Source organism: Leuciscus leuciscus (genome assembly GCF_965113295.1).
Source record: "Leuciscus leuciscus genome assembly, chromosome: 3".
NCBI lineage: Eukaryota > Metazoa > Chordata > Actinopteri > Cypriniformes > Leuciscidae > Leuciscus > Leuciscus leuciscus.
Genome location: NC_138727.1, coordinates 21,580,804 through 21,607,153, shown reverse-complemented (window position 1 = coordinate 21,607,153; position 26,350 = coordinate 21,580,804). Strand labels below are relative to the sequence as shown.

General features: G+C 39.4%; 1 protein-coding gene across 5 annotated transcripts in view; it reads left to right on the top strand.

Moving 5' to 3' along the window:
* Positions 1-26,350, top strand: part of cntln (centlein, centrosomal protein) — a 154,135-nt gene that overhangs the window by 57,965 nt on the left and 69,820 nt on the right. For all 5 annotated transcript variants that reach the window (XM_082165635.1, XM_082165638.1, XM_082165637.1 and 2 more), the window contains 2 exons: positions 7,117-7,212; positions 24,965-25,086. In XM_082165635.1, the coding sequence (XP_082021761.1) occupies positions 7,117-7,212; positions 24,965-25,086 (218 nt within the window). The remainder of the gene's footprint in view (positions 1-7,116; positions 7,213-24,964; positions 25,087-26,350) is intronic.

The following is a 26,350-nucleotide window of genomic DNA, read 5'->3' as shown; positions in this document are numbered from 1 at the left end:
CATGCATTGCATTCCATTTACCATTGCATATGAGGGCACAAAGTCATGTGTATGTATACAGACATATTTTAGCTGGAGGCATGTACTTTTATTAGTTTGATTATGTAGCTGACACTAACAACTGAAAATCTTTCTCTTTCTACAGTTCAAGCCAACATATTAATCCTCATACTTATCCTATCCTCATACTTATCACCATAATAATGCTGATAGACTTATTACTCTCCATTTAACATGATCATGATGGGGCATGTCCTCTGAAAAGTGCTTAAAGAAATACTTTACTCCAAACTTTGAAGTGTTAAAGCTCCAGTCCACATTCATTGTAAGTCAGTGGAAAAGAGCAAGCAGTACATTCTTTAAAAAAAAAGCTCTTTTTGTTAAAAAAGTAGCATGGGTTTAGAATTACATCAGGTTGAATAAATGATAACAGAATTTTCATGGGTGAACCATTTAGTTTAACCATTTAGTTAACTGTTCATACTGTATGTAGAATTGTAGAATTATTTATGTAGATTAAAAAAAACGTGCCACCTTTTGGCGAAATTCGCCATTTTAAATCCAAAATGGATCATTTGTCTAGAATCCATTGAGATTTTGAATTCAGGAGGAGGTTTGTGAGGAGTCACAGGCAGTGAAGTGAGAACCAAAACTTTTTTTGCGCTGCACGGTTCTAACGCAAGCTGCTCATGATCCAATGTTTTTTTTGTGTCTTGCGATGGCTTGGTATGCAGTAAATGCCAGGGAGGGAGAAATGAGAGATGCATGTGTGAATTGCCTGCATCTGTGTGGCATCTTTCTACTAAGTTTTAACAGTAAAGTGACTCCCTCGTTGCTGAGAAGTATAATGTAGCGATTCAGTAGCAAAGCTGTTTTATTAATATGTCACACTGCAACGTTGACAACAATTTTCTGTTCTCCTGCATGTTTCTGTGTATGCACAGCGCGATCTCCGATCTCTGTGTGAGTGGTGTGTGTGTTTGTGCTTCAATAGCCGCGTTTCCACCGAAATTACCCGGAACAATTTGTCCCAGGAACTTTTTTCCCAGGAACTTTTTTTGCCCCAGACCGGTTGCTTTCTGTGTTTACACCGCGGTCTAAAGTACCGGGAAGGTAAACTCATAGGGTAAACTGCGCGCAACTGCTCCTCCCAGTCTGCGACGGACAGTAATCAGTTTTGAGCGCCACATTTATAATAAGTATGGAGGAGTTTCAAACTGTGCTGCAGTTGTGTATTGGTTTACTAACGAGGTAATTAACAAAACAAAATAGACGAGCACTGATACTAAAGCGTGTTCAGAAAGCTCGTATGCGTATAAAATTAGACAAGGTATGTTATCAGTTATTGTGAGATGCCTGGGACGAACGCGCAAAAAATTTCCTCTTTCGCAAATACGCTTAAAAAAAAGCCTGAACCCCGTCTATCAATCATAAATAGTGAATAGTCTTGTAAATAGTTGTTTGTTACTAACCTCAAAGCGCTATATTTCAATCCTGTTATAGTAAATTTGTAACATGGTTTAGAGTGCCTTGCAATAGATGACAATGTGTAAACATAATGACTTAATAATAAAAGCTGTGGCAGAAAAGAGACTAGCACTGATAAAGCGTGTTCAGTAAGCTCGTAATGCTAACGTTAGATATAAAATTTGTATGTTATCAGCTTTGCGGACATTGACCGTGAGATGGCTGGGACGAACGCGCAGAAAGTTTACTCTTCCACAAATTCCCTTAATAAAGCCTGAAACTCCTCGCCAGTCCACCAGTTTTTTTATTAAATTCCATATTTGCAGACAGACAACTCTTACTGCATGAAGCCACGACATGAACCGCAATAGATTTTTTAAAAAGGGAGGTTAAAAATAAATAAATGCTGCGTGGTGTGATCCAACCAAAATGCGGCGTGAACACAACCAATCAGCTTGTGCAGCGCACAAGTCCCACCCCTGAAAGTTCCTGAACTTTGAAAAAGTACTACCTCATGAGCAGGGACTATCGGAGGGGGAAATATTTACCCGGAACTTCATTTAGACCCTGGTTCCTGCGGTGTAAACACATCGAGTACCAGCCCAAAGTTCCTAGTTCCTTGGGAAAGTTCCTGCGGTGGAAACGCGGCTAATGAAACCAGTATCACAAAGGGATCCGTTTCACCGTTTGTATCACTCTGCTTGCAGCATTTCTCACAGCGAGTGTCATGGAGAAGCAAACACACTATAATTTTGCAAATACTGCTGTTATTGTAGTTTTTTTTACAAACTACAACAGTAGTTTTTTGTAAGAGTTTTTTTAGGCGAGAATGTAGGCTAGTTGTTTAAAGTTATATGGTTTAATTTAAAAGATAGCGCCTATTTGAAAATTTGCTTTAATGTTTTCGGAGATGTGAGCTCAACACTCATGTACCCATTGGAGAACAGCCTTACCTTGACCATTTCTTCTGGAAATTGCCGCTGGCTTGGATGTCTATAGTGGTTTAACATAGGATATAATTAATTTTGGGTATATCTAACAGGCGATCTTTGGTCTCATTAATCTATTATTTGTTCCAGAGCTAATAGTTATGGCTGAGGGCAAAATTTCATAAGTTTATATTTTTATATAACTTTAATGTTGTGTCTTTGAACTGTATAAACACAATATCACACTCGTAGGGCCCTATTTTAACGATCTGAAACGCAAGTATCAAGCACGAAACGCAAGTAACTTTGTGGGCGGGTCTTGGGCGCTGTTGCTATTATACCGGCGGGATAAATGACTCTTGCGCCCGACGCAAATCTAAAATGGGTTGGTCTGAAATAGGTTCATTATTCATAGGTGTGGTTTGGGCGTAACGTGAAATAAACCAATCAGAGCGACATCTCACATTCCCTTTAAGAGCAGGCGCGCTTGTTCCATGGCGGATTGATATTATAACGGCGGATAAGGAGCGGTTCACAGCCGAGGAGACCGACGTTCTCCTCAGGGCCGTAAAACACAGAGAAGTGACATTGGGGATGGAGAAACACACCCAAATTAGCTTCGGTTAAACAGGTGTATAATAATTTGGGTAAATATGTAAGCTAGATTTAGGCCTATTTTTTCACATCTTCATGGACACAACAATATTAATATTTTTCCTTGCAATAATGTATGGTTTTCTAAAAATGAGAACTGCTGCGTCTGTGTGTAGATGAGATAAGTCAAGTGTATGCGCGTTGTGCACACGCTACATTGGTTATGGCCAAGCATGCGCCCTTAAAATAGTATATGAATAGCATGTGCAACGCGCCACTGACTTTACACTAAGTTTTTCCTGGTCAGTGGCGGAATTGTTTTCTAAACCAGCAAAATACGTTTGCGCCGGAACACGCCTCCTCTTTGCGCTGAACCGCACCCGGGGAGCGCAAATGCATTTGCTAGTTTACCGACGTGCGTCTGTGGAGGGAAAAGTTCGCTGTGCGCGGGTGCAAAATAGGAATGATACATGCGTCGGTGTACAAAGTCAATTGCGCTGGGTGCAAGATAGGGCCCGTAGTGTGCAATATGGCTGTATATCATCATTATATATCTGATGTAGAACAAAATCGCACTTCTTCTTGGGTGAAAACTTTTGAACTGGATGAAGATGTGTACATTTCTCTTGTTTTTGTTTAAAGATCATATATTTTTTTTATTTAGTACTGCCCTTCAGAGGCTACAGAAGATTAGCATATTTTCCAGAAGACAAAATAAGTAAAAAAAATTCCCTGATCTTCAAATTCAAAAAGTTTACACCTGCTGGTTCTAAATGCATATATATAAACCTTTATTGGTTATTAAACAAACCAATAAGTAAAAAAAAAAAAAATATATATATATATATAATCTAGGGGGATTTTCCCTTATATCCTTAATCGTCATGTTAAATCGACTTAAATCCTAATTTTAAAGGTAGGGTAGGCAATTGCAGAGAGGCTAGCAATATCAAACTAGCTTTGAAAGCATGAGATCCCACCCTCTCTTCACAGCGCTCTCTAAAGCCACGCCTCCTTCAAAACACATGAACGCCCACAGCAGAGTCTGCAAAGCATCACGAGAGACATACATTAATAATAAACACATAACAAGCACATAACATTACAATAATAATATACATAAACAACTTACAGAGCTCTGACTTGTACCACCTGACTGCTGCAGATTCATTTCGGTGTTGATAGTGTTGACATTGAAACGCATTAATCCGAGACTGAGGATGTGAACAGCTTCGAGTAGAACATCATGGGTTGCCATCTCGTAATTATGGTGACGACACCATAATTATGGCATGAATGCTGAACGATTAATTGCTTTTGCGATAATATCGCGATATGATGAAATGCGTTGTTTTTTTTTACTGCAAAAGCTGCTTTTACAGTCTGTGAGTAAACCATTCTGCACTGCAGATGAAGCATCAACTTGGCACGCTTCGCATATAGGCCTGGCATAGGCTACAGGAAATAACAGTTTGTTTAATTTATGTGATATTGTGTTATAGATTCTCTCCAACGATTCTATATCGATTAAGATAATTTCAGATTTATGTCTGAGCTTAGTTTTAAACACAGATACATGATGACGCTACTTGTGCTTTGTAAACAACCGTGTTCTGCTTGCTTGTAATTCCTTTGTCTCATAAACACACACACATACACACACACACACACACACACACACACACACACACACACACACACAACACCACTCGAACCTTCCAAAAAAAGAATCTTTCATAAAGTTCGGAAAAGTTGAAGCGAAATTACAAGAACATTCACGTGCTTCATTGCACAAGATATGAGATATGCGCGGTTTGCTTGATGTTACTTCTGTAGTGCGCGCCTGCATGGTCTTGCCCGCCGGTATTTTACTTACAAATGCTCTACGAAGGCATCATATGTCTTTTGGAATGCAGTTGGCTTATATATTAAAAATATGAAAATCACCAACCGAAGCTGCTTTCAATTTCAAAAACTCACGCGCTTTGCGAAGAGCGCTTGAGCATGCGGCTGTGAGCGACTCCGTCTACGTGGTTAAATGTACTTGCATCTCAAATTGCTTTTATGACGCGAAATTAATGTGACACAGTCTTAAGTTATTAGACAGACAGGACAAACCACATCTTATAATTTTAAAAGAGATGAAAACGTTCAGACAGCCTACTCTTAAATGCTGAAAGCACTCTTTGTTTATTGCTTGTAATATTTTTTTCCCCTCTTTGTTATTTGTTTTGAAGCTATATTAGTTAAAATTATTAACATGTAATTGTATTAATTTAGTTTTTTAATGTGTAATTATTATAAGTAGGCCTACTTATAATTACATATGTAATTAAATATTTTAAGTTTTATTAATAAGATCAATTAATTAATAAGAAAAAAATTTGATCGGCTCATGAAGTGCCTAAAGATTCCCCTCCCTATTTTACAATGATTTATTGCTTGTTTTTGTTGAATAATAGAAAAGATAAAGAGCTTAAAATATAATCGCATATTAAATCGCAATCGCAATATTGGTAAAACTAAATCACAATTAGATTATTTTCCAAAATCGTTCAGCCTTAATCATAAGCTCATTGTTTTGGTTCAGGAGGAAATGTAAACAGCTGCTGCTGTTTGTTTTTGGTGCTCAGTGGCTGTCTGTCCACAACTCTGCATAGCCTCATGGAACGCACTGACAATCTGCAATGTTTGCCCTAGCAAGGTGCGTGGATGTATGGAAATGTTGACAGGCAGTCTAGGACATTGATTGGACGAAAATGTTTTAATCCTGGGACTTCCACAGAAGATAGATTTATTAGTATTAATAGTTTTAATATTCTCTTCTTGTATCACTTCTATTCAGGATGTGAAAATAGTTTAAAACCAGTATAACAAAGAATGTTTATAAAAAAAATTGCCTACCCTATGTTTAAAGCTGATATTTTGAAGAAAAAAAAGATCCTAGGGTGCATGCCCCTGGATCCCTTTAGGGGGGTCACATCTTTGTCAGCTTTTTCCACCCCTGATGAGTTTGCATCCCTGCAAATGAGCAAGTGCAGGAAGAGTAAGGATTTCTCATCCACTCTCAGTCACTCATGACTGCTGAAACTGTTTCTTTGTTCTCAATATTCAGGTATTGATTGCTGCTTCTTTGTAAGCTTTAATTTCACTCTTTTGCTAATCCTTGCAGAGTGGAAGTCTTTGATGATGAGGACACCACTGTTCCTGTGAATGCTGAGAATGTTAAGTCTGGTTTTGGGACATGTGTCAGAGGAAAGTTCAGCTATGCTGTTAATGACTTGACACATCAATAGGTAGATCCTTTTGGACTAAGAGCTCCAAGCAAGTGACTCTAGTTAGTTGCACTCAACGGCTGCCTATTCAAGAGCTAATCAGCTTTTAAAGGATCTTTTCAGTTCTCTGAAGTATTACTGTTTTTTTCCCTAGATTAAGTGTTTTTGATCTGGTCCCTGAAGATCTCCATCTCTCGATTTGTAGTGGTGCGTCTGCCATTTTGTAGTTTCACTCTTTCTCAGTTGTTTCTGCCATCTGGCCTTCCTTCACCGACCTGACCAGATTTGCCATTCCAGTCGCACACTTCTCTCCACTAGTTTTAGGTACTTCAGAGAGAGCCCTCTCTCTCTCTCTCTCTCTCTCTCTCTCTCTCTCTCTCTCTCTCTCTCTCTCTCTCTCTCTCTCTCTCTCTCTCTCCTTTTTTTTTTTTTCTTTCTCCCCAAAGTCTGCTTCTGTTGTCCTATCAAGTGTAACTCTGGGCCCTGATAGAGCAATTAAAGGCGCCTCCCTCCCCACCTTTGGTAATGAGGCCTGGCGCGTTTCTCACTCTATAACCCTTTAGTCTCCCCTAATGGGACATCATTATTGTCAAAGAAACAATGTAAATGGAAATGAACATGCTCATTAGGTCCCTGCACAGAGAACCCTTCAGCAGCATGCCGTGTGTGCTCCTCCTCACGATTCAGCCCGTGTCCCCTGCTAGATTTTGGAGAGTGTGTCGGCTGATGTTTGTGTGTTCATACGTGAAGGGCTATTGCTCATCTTTGGCTTTTGATAATTAAAAACTTGGCTATTGTGTTGATAAAATATGTTTTCTAATGTTTTATTGTTTTCTTTCTGTCTTCAACAGGGCCCCAGGTCTCTGTCTCCAGGTGGTGGCAACAGTGATGGAGCAGACAGTCCAGAGCAAAGGATTCAGCGGCTGCAGGAATTACTTGTGCTTAAGGTGAACACCAAATACTTACTTTATTCTGTTACTGTGATTCTCTTATCTTCTCTTTGGACACCTCTTAGGAGATTTGTGTCCTTATGTCAACGTTTGAGCGACAATCTCCTGCTTCTTTAGACATAGAAAAAGCACATAGAAGGTGTGCAATGTTGTCATACAACAAAATATAACTATTGTTTACAAAAATTAAATAAAAAAGTTATATAAAATTAAATATATATATATTTTTTTTGAATAACATTTTAATGTAATTGGGAAAAAAACTGAAACTAAACTACAATACAGTTTTAATGCCTCCAAAATTATTAGAAAAAAAAATTATATGTAATTAAATAATTCAAAAAAATATTATGACCTGCATGAAGCATCAAAATGCCAGTAGATAGTGATAACACTAGCCTGTTCTTAGAAACTAAATGCTGTTAAATTATATAATTTAGCACATTAACTTTGGCTGTGCTAAAATTAAGTTAAAATAAAAACCCCAAAAACAACATTAAAACATTGAACATTATAAATACAAATAAAACGTAATGAAAAAGCTAATTCTAAATTCAAAACTATCGTAATCTGAGACACTGTCCGCTCTTTGACACATCAGTGAATAATAACGTGTATTTGCATATGTGTGTGTCTGTCTGTTAAAGTTTCGGCATGAAGGAGCTCATAGCAGGTAGAGTCAGATGTTATCCTCTGACCGCTACCCTCTATCTGACCTCCATCCTTCATCATCCACACGCACACACACATTGACTGTCTGCAGAGGCAATGAGGCAGCGGGAGAGAAGGCTGCTGAAGAACTCACGCTCTTCACTAAACCAATCATCCATGTCTCTCTTTTGACTTTTCATGCCTCTCTCTCTTACCCTGTTCTCTTCTCTGCTGCCCTCTTCTTCATTCCTGCATTTCCCTCCTTTTAAATCTCAAGTAAACTAATCTAGTCTGTGTTTTTGTCTGTCAGATACTTCAGTTTGTAAGGCTCAGTGACAGTCAACGTTTCCAGCGGTGCGGAGTACTCATCCTCCAGTTCGTATTGATTATTTTTTTTGCCCAGGTGGATGCGTGCCGGGTACTTTAAACGCCCCCCTGTATGCCGTGATGTCACTCAGACACGAAACATTGGTCACTCAATCTGAACAGGCCTTCATTAGCACTCTGCTTTGTTTCACTTCTCTGTCTCATTCTCTGTCTTTTTCGTTTAAAGGCTGACTGTCCTCTTGTGAATTTCTGAGCAGTAAATCCATACTTGTCACATTGGCAACTGGTCTGGGGCTGGCTTGTTCTCTTTGTCCTTGTTAATAATAACAGGGTTCAGGGCCCTGCATTTCCCGCCCAGCAGGGCTGCCGTGTCATAGCAGCGGTAAACAAGCTTTCCTCCCTTTCAGAAAGCCTTTCGACAAGTCTCCTGGCCCTGGCCACTCAAGCTGAAAGGTGCGCTTGCTGTCTCCGCCAGAGTTCGCCTTGGCTAAGGTCAGAATAATAGAGGGCCTTCTTGTCAGGAAAATCTATATGTTCACCCCTGAAAAGTCCCATATAATCTTTGGAGGAGATCCCCCCCCCCTCCCCCTCCTTTTTTTCTTTCTTCAAATAGCTGTGAGGCAAAGACCAATATTTACGGGCATTTGGGGAGCGACCCGGCTTACTGAGGCGTTCCTCCTGCTGTGGGGTTTAAGTGGTGGGAGAAGTCAGCCTTTTCCTATTGGCTGATGGGCGAAATGTCAGGCCACAATAATGCTACAGGTGCCAGGTTGGCGTGGAAACGCTTATCAGCGCCCTGTTCCCAGAGAAGTGATGAAAGAACATCCAGAAAGAAAAGCAAACTTTGTTAGTGATCTTTACACAAGGTACCAATGATATATTTACTTTGGTCATGCAACTTAAAGTGTATGCGAGTGTCTGATGACCCCTCTTTCTTTTTATCTCAGGTCACTAGCAAAGGAATTTCACCTTAAAAGGATGAGAATAATCTAAGAGGAATGTTTAATACATTAGAAATTATATAAACTGGAAAGTTGTTTTAAGGTGACTTGCATGAAGAATTTTGTGAAGTTATGGATAGTCGCAGTGAAACTAAAGTAGTGAATATTTTCTTCCATATTGTGACCGTGAAACGGATTGTTTTTCTATCCATTTGTGGTTGATCGAATTTTGAGATGTGGGTCTTTTATTTAAAAGATAATCTGTTCTTTTATTAAATAAACACTTCAATTTTGATTCAGTTATGTTTTTCAGCATAACTAATTAAATAAATGATAAAGAAACTTATTGTAGCTGTAGTATTTTACATTTTAGCATGAATTTAACAATAAACAAACACAATTGATCTAAACTTATTTGGGTGCTTCCATACTCTTACCATGATCTATTCTTGTCTTGCCTTAAGTTAAGTTAAGTCAAGTCAAGTCACCTTTATGTATATAGCGCTTTATACAGTACAGATTGTTTTAAATGATGATCAATGGTGCAAATAGAATTCAATTCTGCTGTAAAGTAGCTCTACAAATACAAAAGTGTCAGTAGCTGCTTTTCCACCGTCGGGCTGAACGGTTCTCATTGCGTCACTGGTACGGTTACGTATGGAGTCAATATAATGCCACATAGTTTTGCAAAAGAAAAAAGTAAAGAAAAAAGAAAAAAAGTAAAAAAAAAAGTATTGAGCAATAAAAAATAAAAAATGGCAAAGGGGGAAAAAAGTATTGAGAAAAAAATAATATTTGCAAAATAATGTACTGCAAAAAGAAAGATATAATTTATTGCAAAAATCAATGACAGCTGTAATCCTATTTTTTCTCTGCAACATATTTTCCATACTCACACCTACTAAGTTATTTGCAACGCTGCTTTTATTCTGCGTTTCAGTCTAGTGTGTGCTCGCAATATCGTTTTTCCTTTGCGCTTCACTTTTCTCTGCGTTTCTTTTCATGGCGCTGTTTTAACGTGGGGGTGGAGTCAAGAAACCCCTCGAAGTCACGTCATCAGCAGGAGACGCAGAATCAGATTGCAAAAGTTCAAGTCACCATGGCAGAGCAGAGGCATGCAGGTGGATCCAGTTGATTGTTTCCCTTTATTTCACTACCATTAAAATGTGCATTGTTTTTTTGTTTTTGTTTAACTTAATGCGATTAGTATTAACTAGGGTGACCATACGTCCTCTTTTTCCCGCCCAAAATGTCCGGGATTCGGCTTTTGAATGAATGAATGAATGGCGACTGTAGAAAGCAAAAGCCGAATCCCAGACATTTTGGGCAATCTCGAAATCCCGGCCGGACATGTCTGGGAAAAAGAGGACGTATGGTCACCCTGTGGCGGATTTCGAGATTGCCCAAAATGTCCGGGATTCGGCTTTTACTTTCTACAGTCGCCATTCATTCATTCACTCATTCATTCATTCATTTATTAATTCATTCATTCAAAAGCCGAATCCCGGACATTTTGGGCAGGAAAAATAGGACGTGTGGTCACCCTAGGTAATACTAATTGCATTAAGTTAAACAAAAACGAAAAACAATGCACATTTTAATGTTAGTGAAATAAAGGGAAACAATCAACTGTACATACCTGGAATCCACCTGCATGCCTCTGCTCTGCCATGGTGACTTGAACTGTTGCAATCTGCGTCTCCTGCTGATGACGTGACTTCGAGGGGTTTCTTGACTCCACCCCCACGTTAAAACAGCGCCATGAAAAGAAACGCAGAGAAAAGTGAAGCCCAAAGGAAAAACGATATTGCGAGCACACACACACTGAAACGCAGAATAAAAGCAGCGTTGCGAATAACTTAGTAGGTGTGAGTATGGAAAATATGTTGCAGAGAAAAAATAGGATTACAGCTGTCATTGATTTTTGCAGTTAATTATATCTTTCTTTTTGCAGTACTTTATTTTATTCTGCAAATCTTTATTTTTCTTTGCAAAACTTTTTTTTTTGCTCAATACTTTATTTTTGTTTTGCAAAACTATGTGGCATTATATTGACTCCATAGTTACAGTTTCATTTTCATTTTCCACTGTGGGGCTGATAGCGGCCGCTCTTTGGAATGTAATACAAACGCGTCAGTCGTTGCCTTGGTGACATGACGGTTTACTGATGATATGAGATGTAAATAGCCACCACGTTATGAAGAATGATCAGCTATTGCTTTTAATTGTATTATTGCTTTGTTTACCTCACTCAAATAGCACGCTTAACCAGCTACAGAGAAACTGGTAGCCAGGCAACAGACAAGTGGCCAATCCTGAATGGTGACGTCACTTCATGGATTTTACCAGCACGGTTAGCTAACGGGCTAGAAATCCGGGCGAGAACGGTTTGTAATCGTGCCGTGGGACGCTTGGCGCTCTTTTTTTAATATTTTTTACATATTTTAGTAATCATCATAAATTAGGTATCATTCAAAAGCTTACAAACTCTTAATTAATTCTGTGAAAACTATTTTGAAATTGGATGTTGTAATACCATGGAAACAGTACTTTAAATTTGTTTAGCGGGCTCCTCCCCTAGTGGGCGGTGTCAGGTTTCATATTAGAACATTTATTTTAACTACTTTATTATCAAAATATTAAAAAACTTACGGCGTCTCGCAAAAGTAAAATCTTTTCTTTCTTCTAAGAATTTCGAAATAGTCATTCATGCGTTTATCACTTCACGACTAGAATATTGTAATTCACTTTATTTTGGAGCTAACCAATCATCAATTGGGCGCCTTCAATTAGTACAAAATGCTGCTGCCAGGCTGTTGACTGGTAGTCGAAAGTTCGATCACATTACGCCTATCCTAACCACTCTAAATTGGATACCAGTCAAAAAGAGAATAGAGTTAAAATTTTTAATTTTTGTTTTTAAATCATTACACGGCCTAGCACCGGGGTACCTATCGGACCTAATACACTACCACAACCCACCCAGGTCACTTAGGTCTAGTAACCTTGGATTGCTCTCTGTATGTCGATCGAGACTGAAACATCGAGGTGACCGAGCCTTTGAAATAGCAGGCCCCAAATTATGGAATAGCCTACCATTATCAATTAGATTAGAGTCGTCAGTTGCCACTTTCAAATCAAAGCTTAAAAGACACTTTCTTAATGCTGATCCTTAATCTATTTTCTTAACTTGTAAATGTATTATATTCTATGTGTTATTTATTTTAGTATGCTTGTAATCATATTGACTGCTCTTGCAATTTTACTATTTCCTTGTATTGATTATTTTGTCCTGTTCAGCACTTTGGTCAACCATGGGTTGTTTTTAAATGTGCTCTACAAATAAATAATGAATGAATGAATGAATGAAAATCTTTTCTAATTTTGACAAAACACAAATCGTCGGAAAGGTCTGAGTATCAAGGTTTCATATTTGATGACTATTTTGTGATAGAAGTGATATTTGGACAGATATTGATTAATTTGTTGCAGAATAATGCATTAAAAAAAAACAATCAATGGAATGTGGGTGACACCCGGTGGCTAATTTTGGTACAGCACCTAAACAAAATATCATAGGAACGTCTCAGGTTACGACTGTAACCTATGTTCCCTGAGAACAGGGAACGAGACACTACGTCAGAATGACGCTATGGGGAACGCCTCAGGCGTGACAGGTGTCTGAAATAAATATCAACTCACGTCAATCATGTTGACCGGCGACAGCCCGTGAATCATCAGCTTGATTGATTAACGCGCGACCTGGATGTATAAAGGGGAGCCTTGCACACATGACAACATCCTATCGTCTGAAGGGACTGTTGCAGGCAGGCCCCGAGGCATGGCAGGAAGACTTAGTGTCTCGTTCCCTGTTCTCAGGGAACATAGGTTACAGTCGTAACCTGAGACGTTCCCTTTCGAAAGGGAACTCTACACTACGTCAGAATGACGCTATGGGGAACGATATACCAACGCCACCATGCTAAGGGGAGTGCATGCCCTCAGGTCTGGGCTGTCAGTGACAGCATTCCCTACGGTCATCGCCCAAGCTAAGGGATACCACAGAAAACCTCACAGTTTTAAGGGAAGGTTTACCTGGGCCAGCTCAAAGGCCTAGGACCACAATTCAAACTAGAAAGGGTCCCTTCTAGGGAATGTGGCTAGGGGACCCGAGGGAACCCCAGCCAGTCACTATTCAGGGGAACGTGCCACCTGAAATGCCACCAGGCAGGCCTGACCTGGTGTCACTACATAAGACACTACAGTCTGGCCACTTCCTGTCTGTCCGAAGACAGAGCCTCTGGACACTTGCCTTAGAAAGGCATCCAACCCAAGGGACTGCGAAGCAGGCAGTGAACCACTCAGCCCGGATCTCAGAGACGGGACATCCTGGAGAGTATGACTCAGCATAGTGCTTTACAACCCTTGCCAGCGAGGGGAGTTTCTCTACTCGATCCATGGATCTACCCAGTGTTTGTGTTTCAAAACACTGAGGAGGCCTGTGAGGGCCTAAAGGGAGCTTACCTCCAGGAAGGCCTGGTAGGACCTCTAACCTGGCGACCACAACATGGGGGAGCTTGTATTCAATCACAATATGTGGGAGCTTACCTTCAGGAAGGCCGGTGAGGCCTCTGACCTGGCGACCACAGCATGTGGGAGCTCATATCAGGAAGGCCGGTGAGGCCTCTAACCTGGCGACCACAGCATGTGGGAGCTCCTATCAGGAAGGCCGGTGAGGCCTCTAACCTGGCGACCACAGCATGTGGGAGCTCCTATCAGGAAGGCCGGTGAGGCCTGTAACCTGGGGACCACAACCTGTGGGAGCTTATTTTCAGAAAGGGAATTAAGCGTACAGCGCACAACCCTTACCATAATAAGGATTATAGAAAGTACATGAAAGAAAGTGCATGTACTTAGCCATTCTGAATCCAAGAAGGCCTGATGAGGCCTGTAACCTGGCGACCACAGCATGTGGGAGCTCATACTCGGGAAGGCCGGTGAGGCCTGTAACACGGTGACCACAGTGTGTGGGAGCTCATCAGAGTGTGGAAGTTAGCTAGAGAAAGGCGTCTGTCGTAATATACGTGACGACAGGACGCAATTAGAGTGGGACCCGAGGTGAAAAACCAGGGTCTGAGCCACATAGGAAGGGACCAAAGCGTACAGCGCATGACCCTTACCATAAAATGGATTTTAGAAAGTACACAGGACGTTAGTCGTGTGACTTACCATAAGCATGGGTCTAAGAAAAATAGATGAAGTAAAAGGTGCATGTACTTCATCACTCCATATTCAGGAAGGCCTAGTGAGGCCTATAACCTGACGACCACAGTAAGTGGGAGCTCATTCTCAGGAAGGCCCCTGAGGCCTGTGACCTGACGACCACAGACTGTGGGAGCTCGTATCCAGGAAGGCCGGTGAGGCCTGTAACCTGGCAACCACAGCATGTGGGAACCCATGATCAGGAAGGCCAGATGAGGCCTATAACCTGATGGACACAATGCATGGGAGCTCACATTCAGGAAGGCCTGATGAGGCCTGCAACCTGACATGTGGAAGCTCACAACCAGTGAGGCCTAAACCCTAGCGACCACAATGAGTGGGAGTTCACATTCAGGAAGGCCTGGAGAGGCCTGTAACCTGACATGTGAAAACTCATAACCAGGAAGGCCTTTAGGAAGCCTGAAGCCTGGCGACCACAGTATGTGGGAGCTCATACTCAGGAAGGCCTATGAGGCCTGAAACCTGGTGACCACAGTAAGTGGGAACTCACATTCAAGAAGGCCGGATGAGGCCTATAACCTGACATGAGGAAGCTCATAACTAGGAAGACCTGCGACCACGGTGTGTGGGAGCTCATACTCAGGAAGGCCTGTGAGGCCTAAAACCTGGCGACCACAGTAAGTGGGAGCTTGTTTACAGGAAGGCCGGAGAGGCCTGTAACCTGACAGCCACACAATGTGGGGCTACCTTCAGAAAGGCCTAACAAGGCCTGTAACCACAGAATGTGGGAGATAGCTTAAAAGGGAGGCGTCTGTCGTAAAACATAGTGACAACAAGACGCATTTAGAGTGGGACTCGAGGTGAAGAACCGGAGTCTGAGCCACGTAAAAAAGGGAATGAAGCGGAAGCGCATTACCCTTACCATAAATATGGATTTTAGAAAGTAAACAAAACGAAAGTGCGTGTACTTATGCCAGTCCGAATCCAGGAAGGCCTGGTGAGGCCTCTAACCTGGCGACAACAGCATGTGGGAGCTCGTACTCAGGAAGGCCGGTGAGGCCTGTAACCTGGCAACCACAGCATGTGGGAACCCATGATCAGGAAGGCCAGATGAGGCCTATAACCTGATGGACAATGCGTGGGAGCTCACATTCAGGAAGGCCTGATGAGGCCTGCAACCTGACATGTGGAAGCTCACAACCAGTGAGGCCTAAACCCTAGCGACCACAGTGCGTGGGAGTTCACATTCAGGAAGGCCTGGAGAGGCCTGTAACCTGACATGTGAAAACTCATAACCAGGAAGGCCTTTAGGAAGCCTGAAGCCTGGTGACCACTGAATGTGGGAGCTTAACACTCAGGAAGGCCTGTGAGGCCTGAAACCTGGCGACCACAGTATGTGGGAGCTCATACTCAGGAAGGCCTGTGAGGCCTGTAACCTGGTGACCACAGTATGTGGGAGCTCATACTCAGGAAGGCCTATGAGGCCTGAAACCTGGTGACCACAGTAAGTGGGAACTCACATTCAAGAAGGCCGGATGAGGCCTATAACCTGACATGAGGAAGCTCATAACTAGGAAGACCTGCGACCACGGTGTGTGGGAGCTCATACTCAGGAAGGCCGGGTGAGGCCTGTAACCTGGCGGCCACAGTATGTGGAAGCTCACATTCAGGAAGGCCAGGTGAGGCCTGTAACCAGACATGTAGAAGCCCATCACCAGGAAGGCCTGGCGAGGCCTGTAACCTGGCGACCACCGTGTGTGGGAGCTCATATTCAGGAAGGCCGGTGAGGCCTGTAACCTGGTGACCACCTTATGCGGGAACTCACATTCAGGAAGGCCAGATGAGGCCTGTAACCTGATGACCACAGTATGTGGAAGCTCACATTCAAGAAGGCCGGTGAGGCCTGTAACCTGACATGTGGAAGCTCATAACCAGGAAGGTCTGGTGAGGCCTATACCCTGGCGACTACAGTATGTGGGAGCTCATATTCAACCACAGTATGTGGGAGCTCATATTCAACCACAGAATGTGGGAGCTCATATTCAACCACAGTATGTGGGAGCTCATATTCAGGAAGGCCTGGTGAGGCCTCTGACCTGATAACCACAGTATGTGGGAGCTCATACTCAGGAAGGCCTAGTGAGGCCTATGACCTGATAACCACAGTATGTGGGAGCTCATATTCAAGAAGGCCTGGTGAGGCCTATAACTTGATAACCACAGTATGTGGGAGCTCATTCAACCACAGTATGTGGGAGCTCATACTCAGGAAGGCCTAGTGAGGCCTATGACCTGATAACCACAGTATGTGGGAGCTCATATTCAAGAAGGCCTGGTGAGGCCTATAACTTGATAACCACAGTATGTGGGAGCTCATTCAACCACAGTATGTGGGAGCTCATACTCAGGAAGGCCTAGTGAGGCCTATGACCTGATAACCACAGTATGTGGGAGCTCATATTCAAGAAGGCCTGGTGAGGCCTATAACTTGATAACCACAGTATGTGGGAGCTCATTCAACCACAGTATGTGGGAGCTCATACTCAGGAAGGCCTAGTGAGGCCTATGACCTGATAACCACATTATATGGGAGCTATATTCAAGAAGGCCTGGAGAGGCCTATAACTTGATAACCACAGTATGTGGGAGCTCATATTCAGGAAGGCCTAGTGAGGCCTATAACCTGATAACCATAATATGTGGGAGCTCATTCAACCATAGTATGTGGAAGCTCATATTCAGGAAGGCCTAGTGAGGCCTATAACCTGATAACCACATTACTCCTTGACAGTCAATTCCTGGGAGCTCACCTCAGGGAGGCCCAAGCGCTGTCCGGTTGCAAAATGGGGACTGTCTGGTCAAGGAGGCCTGATAAGACCTACTACCTGACCATCGAAGAAATCTTTAGATTTACTCTCTTACCCACAACATTTTGCCCCAGACTCTAAAAAAGGAGACGTGGTCTGAAAAGAAACAGAAATATGTTAATTTCATATTTTACAAAAAGACCAGAATTACACCTGCTCTTTTTGTTCACTGCTCATCATTTTAATTCCTCAATTAAAATGCAGCCAAAAACACTGGATAACGCGATCTGGATGATAGGCTGAATTACTAAATATCTAACTTCTTAAAAGTCAGATAATATTCCATCATTTTAATTCATAGAATTAAATGCAGCCATAATCACCAGACAATACTGTTTTAACATGTATACGTTCTCGTAGTCTGCACACTGCCTCGGCAAGCGCGAGAAACGAGCCGTTAAAATATATTTGGCTTTCATCCCTCGAGAAGAAAGTCAACAGGTGCGAGGTTGAAACATCCGACAGCGCACGGATTTTTTTTTTTTTTTTTTCTCACGCGCGCCGAGATATTTCTTAATGAACACTCAGGAACTGACTGTGAACGCCTCGTACCCAAACAGTATTATTTCACAGATCGCGCGCACCAAGGGGCTCAGATGCTGAACCCTCCTCCCTCGAGAAAAGGGTCCGACGAGAGCGGAGCATCTTTAAATGAAAAACGCTCACAGTTTGCACAAGAGGCTCTCTCGAGAGCCTCCCGCGCGCTTCAGCGATATTCTCAAAACAGACAAACAGTCCCTGAAGACGAAAAGATGTTGTCATGTGTGCAAGGCTCCCCTTTATACATCCAGGTCGCGCGTTAATCAATCAAGCTGATGATTCACGGGCTGTCGCCGGTCAACATGATTGACGTGAGTTGATATTTATTTCAGACACCTGTCACGCCTGAGGCGTTCCCCATAGCGTCATTCTGACGTAGTGTAGAGTTCCCTTTCGAAAGGGAACTTATATTTTTGTGGTATCAACTTCAAATTTGGAACACAACTTGGTTAGTTATATGGTTTTGATTTTATAGTAATTTTATAGTAAAATGTATTTTGTAAAATGTATATTTTGTATAAAATGGAAAATGTTTAATTTGTAAATTGCACAATTTGATTTACAGTAAATTTAATCTTCCATAACTTTTTCATACTTTCATTTTTTTAAGTGTTTTCACTTCAGATTACACTTCTGCAATAATCTACTGAGTGTCTTCTTTAAAACAAGACCAAACTTAGATCCATAGCATTCTTGAATTACAACCATTTATGTTTGGTTAGTGCATTTTCACATCTGTTCTCAAAAAGGGGGGTGATGGTTAAGGGGTTAAGTGTCCCCAACTAAGCAAGCCAGAGATGACAGTGGCAAGGAACCCAAACTCAGCTGACAGAATGGAGAGAGAGAGAGAAAAAAAAAACTTGGGAGAAACCAGGCTCAGTTGGGGGAACAGGTCTCCTCTGGCCAAATAGACCAACATGGTGTGATTATGATTCTAGGCTACATCAGAAGTCAGATTGCAGATCCAGATAATATTTCATTCAACTCCTTCCGCTTGAAGGTTGGGATACAGCATGCTAGCATATGGTGGGAAGGAGGTGAAGCTGGCCATAGGGGTTTGCGCAAAGGACCTCTCTGGTTCTCGTGGTCTCGGGTGAGGGTGAGGGTCTGTGCTGATGGCTGTCATGTCGACGAGGTCTTTGCAGGGGATCTGTCTCTAGTGCTCGTCTAGTTGTCATGGTCTCCTCTGACATTCAGGGCTGTGCTGTGGTCATCTCTTGGTGCAGGTCCACCATCTGGTCTGGATATGGACCGGATCCGGCTGACTACTATAACCTCTGCATAAGAATGAGACAGACACTCTAATATTAACGTAGATGCCATTCCTCTTGCCATGTAACAAGTACATATGATGTTGTGGGAATTGTTCCTGGTTCAGGTTGACCTTATGCAGTAACAATACTTTAAGGAATTTGAATTATAGAAATGTGATAGTGTGTTATGTGTATGCTAGGTTAAAGAGATGGGTCTTTAATTTAGATTTAAACTGACAGAGTGCGTCTGCCTCCCGATCAATGCTAGGAAGACTTGTTCCAGAGTTTGGGTGCAAAATAGGAAAAGGATCTACCACCCGCAGTCGATTTTGATATTCTGCAGTAGGTATTATCAACTGGCCGGAATTAGTAGTAGTAGATAGTAGAAAAACATCCGGCTTAAAAAATATCGCGATATCCAGAAAACATTTGCTTAATAATAAATCATTTCCACTCTGTTCTTATTGAATTTGTGTTTAAAATGAATTTCTTTTCGCAAGGAGAACTGTTGAAGAAAATTAAATAAAACTCAATTTTAAGCTCATGGTGAAGGGGGCCATTCTGGTGGTGATTGTAGAATGATAAATGCATGTTGATGTCACATAGCAGTGTAGGCCTTTTTTCAGAAGTGCAAATATTTAGCTTTCTTTTTTGTGTTATTGCCTGAGTAGACGCATTTCATTATGATTTAATGAATTTCCTTATAATTAAGGTTTAATTTCATTATAACATTTGTAGCACTGTTTTTAAACCTGTAGTCAAGCTATATATATATATATATATATATATATATAATATATATATATATATATATATATATATATATTTATTTATTTATTTATATATATATATATATATATATATATAAATATAATATTTTTCATTTTTTTATTGTTTTTCATGTATGTCTAAAATCAAGGATTAAAAAAGAATTAGTTCATTCTGAGCAAAAAACGGTAAGGTCATGCGGTTCTAGAGTTTCAAGGTTTCCTAAGGCTGGTTATAACGAAATAAAAAGTACTGCTTCATTTATTTAGAAACAAAAGTCATTTTAAAATGTTATTTGTATATTTTCATTTTCATTTTATTAGTCTACAGCAAAAGTACAACACTCTCAATATGTTTTAACTGAGCTGCCAACAGTGCAAACTCCTGACAGGAGCTGTGATATTCAAAGCGCTATCATTTCTTTATCCACTAGCAACAAAACTATATTATATATAATTAAATTGTATATATACAATTATTTTATTTACAGTTATCATGTTTTTTTTTTGTTAGTTTTTTTTCCATTATGAAGTATTTATTTTATTATTTAAATCAATAAATATTCAGAAACACAGGTGCAGTTACAGAGCTGCCACCATGTTCTTTTCTGTTTAACTTTTATTAGTCTCCTCTGAACAGTGGATGTTGAAATATGTCTGCCACTTGAACTTCGAGAAGCATTTATGTGGGCTGTAATCTGAGGTGCTGTAAATCGGCGGTTTCTGAGGCTGGTAATTTTAATAAACGTATCCTCTGCAACAGAGGTAGCTCTTGGTCTTCCTTTCCTGGGACGGTCCTCATGAGAGCCAGTTTCATCATAGCGTTTGATGTTTTTGGCGACTGCACTTGGGGATACATTCAAAGTTCTTGAGATTTTTCAAATTGACTGACCTTCATTTCCTAAAGTAACGATGGACTGTCTTTTCTCTTTACCTAACTGGTGTTTCTCGTCATAATATGGATTTGTACAGTAGTTGTTGTAGCACTAATAGGGCTATTGACTCTATAGCCACCCTTCTTCTGCACAAGGCAACTGATGGTCTAAAGCACATTAAGAAGGCAAGAAACTTTTATTAGACTGCAGATCAAATAGAAGAATACTTGATAAAATTATTTTTAAAGAAATCACTGCCTATTCGGAATTTATAGGATGTAGTTTCTTTCTTTTTTTTCTTTTTTTGTCTGTAAAACAGCATAAATAGCATAAAATAGCAGTCAGCACCAAACAACAGGCAAACTCTGCTCTCTTATAAACGGCACAGCCAGCATTTTGTTAGTTTTTGTTCTTTGAACCGCTTTAATCCCCGTCAAAAATAGGCTGTAGGCTGACTACTATAGAAAATATCACATCCATGCCCTTGCATGTGTGTGTGTGGAATGAAAATAGACAACCAGCGTCTTATCTGTAATACCTTTAAAGTTTACTTAACTAATTGCATAGTATCAAAAATGCATAAAAAATAAAGATGTGTATGGTAACTTAAGGGGCTATGTAAAATTTATTTGGAGACTTCCTAGGTCTATCATTTAAAATAAACATCTTTCAATTTTAGATTTTTTTGTGTGTATATATAATTCTCTCTCTCTCTCTCTCTCTCTCTCTCTCTCTATATATATATATATATATATAAATTATACATTCAGTTATTTGCTGAATTGAATAAATTACTTTAATATTACACTGAAAAATAACTTACAACGGTTTAAATTCATCACAATTATTTAATGAACGAAGCACACAAAATGTTTATTACAAAGCCCTAAAACAGACAATTAATTGGCATAAATACGATTATTTTTCAGACAATCAATCTTCAGCCAAATTTCATAATTGTATACAATGTTTAATAATGAGGCAATGCAGTGTTTACAGAAGAAAGTCTTAAAGTCTTTTCTAAAACTGGGCCCAGTTTGTCGCCAGAGCAAAAATAACGTAAAAATGTTTGCTGTTCATTGATAAAAAAAATAAATAAAAAAACATTCTAAATGCATTATATTCAGTTATAGCTCTTTATATGTGGTTCTGTGTATTCTTAGGTTACTGGACGTATTAGGGACAATAGAGGTCATTATAAGCCTATTTAACAAATAAAAGTGATATTTTGGTTATTATAATATTTTTTGTATATAGATGCATATGAAATCTCTCTTTTTAAATACTTAATATTGTTTTTAAATTCCAAGAAAATAAATCTTAGGTTGCATTTGTTTTACACTTACAAATACTTTTTATCACCTGATTTTAGAAGAACAAGAACTTGACATTCAATTGGCGCCACATGACAGCAAACATCTGCATTTGCTTTTAAATAAACAATTTCTCTCATGCATTGTCAACCACTGGACATATAGGGTATGTAGGCTTAGGCTCACTTTAGCATTTTCCCATTAGTTATGCAATATAATTAGATATTGCACATTAGATCATTATATACTGACAGTATACGCTAATGTCTAGGTCTCTGGAAAGAGATTTTGTTATTGCTGTTTATGTTCTGCGTGCTTGGTTGATTGGTCCGGTGGCTACATCTTCCCCTGGTGAGAAATGTTCCTAGAGTTTGCTATTGGAGCATAACCTCATTGTGGGGTTGGAAGTGGAACTCAGAATTTGATTGTATCTGGTGTTGTTTGTACCTCACAGGCCTCACTCTGAACAAGGTGTGTCTGTTGAGAGCATACTTTTATTAAAAGCATACCCTTTCTGATGTGGAAGAGATTATAATATGGCACTTTTCCAGTGTTGTGATTGGCTGTTGACATCAGAAGTAGTCACACTGGGATGGCTCACCCTTCTTTCTCCATATGGAACTTATTTGCATAGTCTAAGGTACACCCCTAGAACAGGGTCTTTAAGGTTTTACTTATGTTTTCTTTCGAAAACACTTTCTAAACAATCTAGACATTGTAGAATGGATAAAGTCCAAACATGAGATGATGGTTGAATGGTCACCCATTCATTTGTGTATGTTTTGATAGGGGATCTTGTGTGAATTGTTGTGAGAAAAGCAGCAGGCACTAAGCATTTACTATTCTCTGAACGAACTTGAAGTAGTTGTGCTGCAGTTTTATGTAAATATTTTGGAATAAAAGTATGTGTGAAGAATTATCATTTTATATTGGCCTTTGGTGTTAATAGGCCTTACTTTGCCCAAACAAAGGCAAACTGTCAGAGCAAGGACACTTAAAAATAGAAATATTCTCAAAGGTGATGAGGTATGAGCATTCTCATGGCAACAGTCCAAATATGGTTTTATTTCAGTGATGAGCAGTCTTTCCTTTTTTTTTTTTCTTCATTTGGACTATAAAGAAAACTGACCCACCAATGAGAATTATTTTATTTTAATTTTTTTCTGGTTATTTTCCACTGCATTAGTGGCACTGACTGTGTAACGAATATAGTCCAAAGATGACAAAGGTAGTTCAATATAACAGTTCAGTTTATTAAACAAAGCAAATCGTATCGCAATAGATGTGAATGACTATAATCGCTCGCTCAAGTACTGGGGAGCTAAAACATTTAATGCTTTGTAAGTTACCAGCAATATTTAAACATTTATATAATGTTTCATATGAAGCCAAAGAACAGCATTACAGTATCATTGAAAACTATTTTAACATTTATTTGGCTTAAAAAAAATAAAAAAATAAGTGAACTTAAATATATATATATCTATATATATATATATATATATATACATATACATATACATATACATATATATATATATATATATATATATATACATATATATATATACATATACTGTATATATATAATAAGTGCATTAATTACAGCTGTTAATTACACGGTTGACCCTTCCCTTACACCATAACCCACCCTTAAACATAACTATCAGTCTCTGTCCTTACCTGTTTCCCACCTCAATAGCTGAAAAAGTATTTTGCAGTACAACATGAACAGGTGTTAATTTTGTTAACTGAATCTATGACAAAATATTTTTTGTTGACAACCTTTTTTTCCATGACTAAGACGAGACAATGACGAGATGACACCAACGTCATTAAACAAGACTAAAATGTAGTTAGATGTAAAAATGTAAATAGATCCAGTCTGCGTTCCTTCACGAGCTGCTTGCACTGTTTGCTGCGATCAAAGCTTCTAGGTGATGAACTGTAATAAATCCAAACATTGATCTCAATTATGTTGTTTGCAATTGAAGTTGCGGAATAAATGCACTTACTCTGTCTGGCAATACAAAATCTTTTTTTTTGCTGTTGTTTAAATATAAAAACTTTAATGCAATTTGGAATTATTGGAATTACTATTAGGAATTTCACCGTTTTAATATTTGAGACAAGTTTCTTGTTTTACCAGTTTTCATAATAGAGAGTGTGTTAATTTATGTGATAAACAGCCTACAACATATCAGGAAACTAGATGAGGTCAAATAAATAATGCGTATGAGTTGACATTCACTTGATTTGTGCTAGGTAAAAGTGCAATAATTCTGATGAAATGTAAAATTGCATTTCTCAAATGTCAACAATCGTTGTGATTTTATAATTTTGAGCAAAATAATCATGATTATCAATTTAACCATTATGCAGCATGACAAAATTGTTTTCATTGACTAAAACTAGACTAAAATGCTTTGTCAATTAGGCTGTATTTACGAGGTAGAAACGGAAAAGCAAATGGAAAATAATTAGCGTAGCTGCAGCTGCTGTTCATAATGTTTCAAGCAATACATAGTCATATACTTTTGATCTGATATAACTGCTGGCAAGTTTATGTGATGTTATTATGTGAATGCTTAGCTAAAGAGATGTGTCTTTAATCTAGATTTAAACTGGGAGAGTGAATCTGAGCCCCGAACATTATCAGGAAGGCTATTCCAGAGTTTAGGAGCCAAATGTGAAGACACACCCGCTCCTTTAGTGGACTTGGATGGATTGTCTCATATTACATATTGTAAAGAGAGGCATAATAGGTTTTTAAATAAAATATTATTTATGGACATACAGTATTTATGGACTTTTAAGTCTTTAAAAGTCAGTGATCCACTATACTGGAAACAATTCCGATTTTTAAACTCTAATGTGATGGTCATTGTTAGTATGTGCACATTTGAGCTTAATTTGAATTCATGTAAGGCATAGGCTACAATATAGATTTTAATTGTGTTTGTATGTATACCTGCTCATCTATAATCTACAGACTAAGGAGAATGAGGATCTGCGAAGAGCCTATGCCAAACATCATGACCGTTTACGCTTCATTCAAACCAACTACAGAACAGTGACGGAGCAGCTGAAGAAAGCTGAAGATTCCCATGACTTGTAAGTACTTACTATTTAAAACTTGATATTTGCACACAATAATATGTTGTCCATGTTGTCATCCTCTTGCTTATTACAGTTTTTACTGTCTCTAGGAGCTTAATACATAGGTCGTTTTTTCAAAACACTTGTTTTCTATGTATCTAAACTGTTGGATCATATTCCATTGTTTTGGCACAAAGTATATTCAATGTTTTTTCAACCACCAAAATTCTCTATATACCTACAGGCTAATTTGCATGGTTAAATACTTTTTTCAAAACAGTCTCAAGAACTTAAGTTCAAAACCTGACATAATAAAAAACTGAACAAGATAGCAATTTGCTACATTTATACAGTAGCCTAATACCATATTGAAATATATTCCATATCTAAGAAATCAAATGCTATCAAAGCAATTAGATGTAGCTGAACACCTACACAGATGTTAATATTTATTTAAAGACCATCTATACAAAAGAGGACAAATTAGGAATTATTTGTGTGTCATCATTTTAAACAAAATTAGGCCAAAACAATGGGAGTTTGAAACCGCTTTCCAAAGCAAACTTTTCTGAAAAGTTCGCTCCATCTGGTAAACGCCTTCCATTGGTCCATGGTGATTCGTAATAGTTAGATGTGTTCTGGGGCTCTGCCTTGTTTGACGTGGTATTTTTTCCCCCCCTTTAATTTCCTTTGTTCAATCTGTCAAGGTCAGACACAAGTAAAAACACAAACACACTAGAAAGCTGCTGTATAGTAGAAATTGAAGTTGTAATTGTAATCAACGCTGACACAGTTTTTTCATGTTTACTGTAAAGCTGCTTGCAGAGCACATGTCACTATGATGAGATGCTTTCTTAACTGCAGTTTTCGCACCGCTGTTGTTGTGTGTTTATTTTGTTATTGAGAGCAAAGCGTGCCGCACATATTTACATATTCATCAGCTTGCAACAGCGTGTGCGCCAGCGGGATGTTCGCTTAGAGTATACCTCCACTGAACTTTGCCGTGATATACTCAAAGGTCTTTAGGTCATTGTTTTATGAGTGACAAAGTGTGTTTGTTGGGTGACAACTTTTGCTAGCGTTTTAAAAGAGATGACTTGATTTGAGACATGTATGAAGTGTTTTGGTAGTTTTATTGTGTTTTTATATCTATTGCTGTGCCAAGCTGAAAGTTGGTAAGAAGAACTGTGTGAACAGTTTAAAAAATGTGTTGAGAAATGTGTCCTAGTAATTGTATAAAAAAAATAAAAAAACGAATTGCGGTTAAAGGGTAACTAAA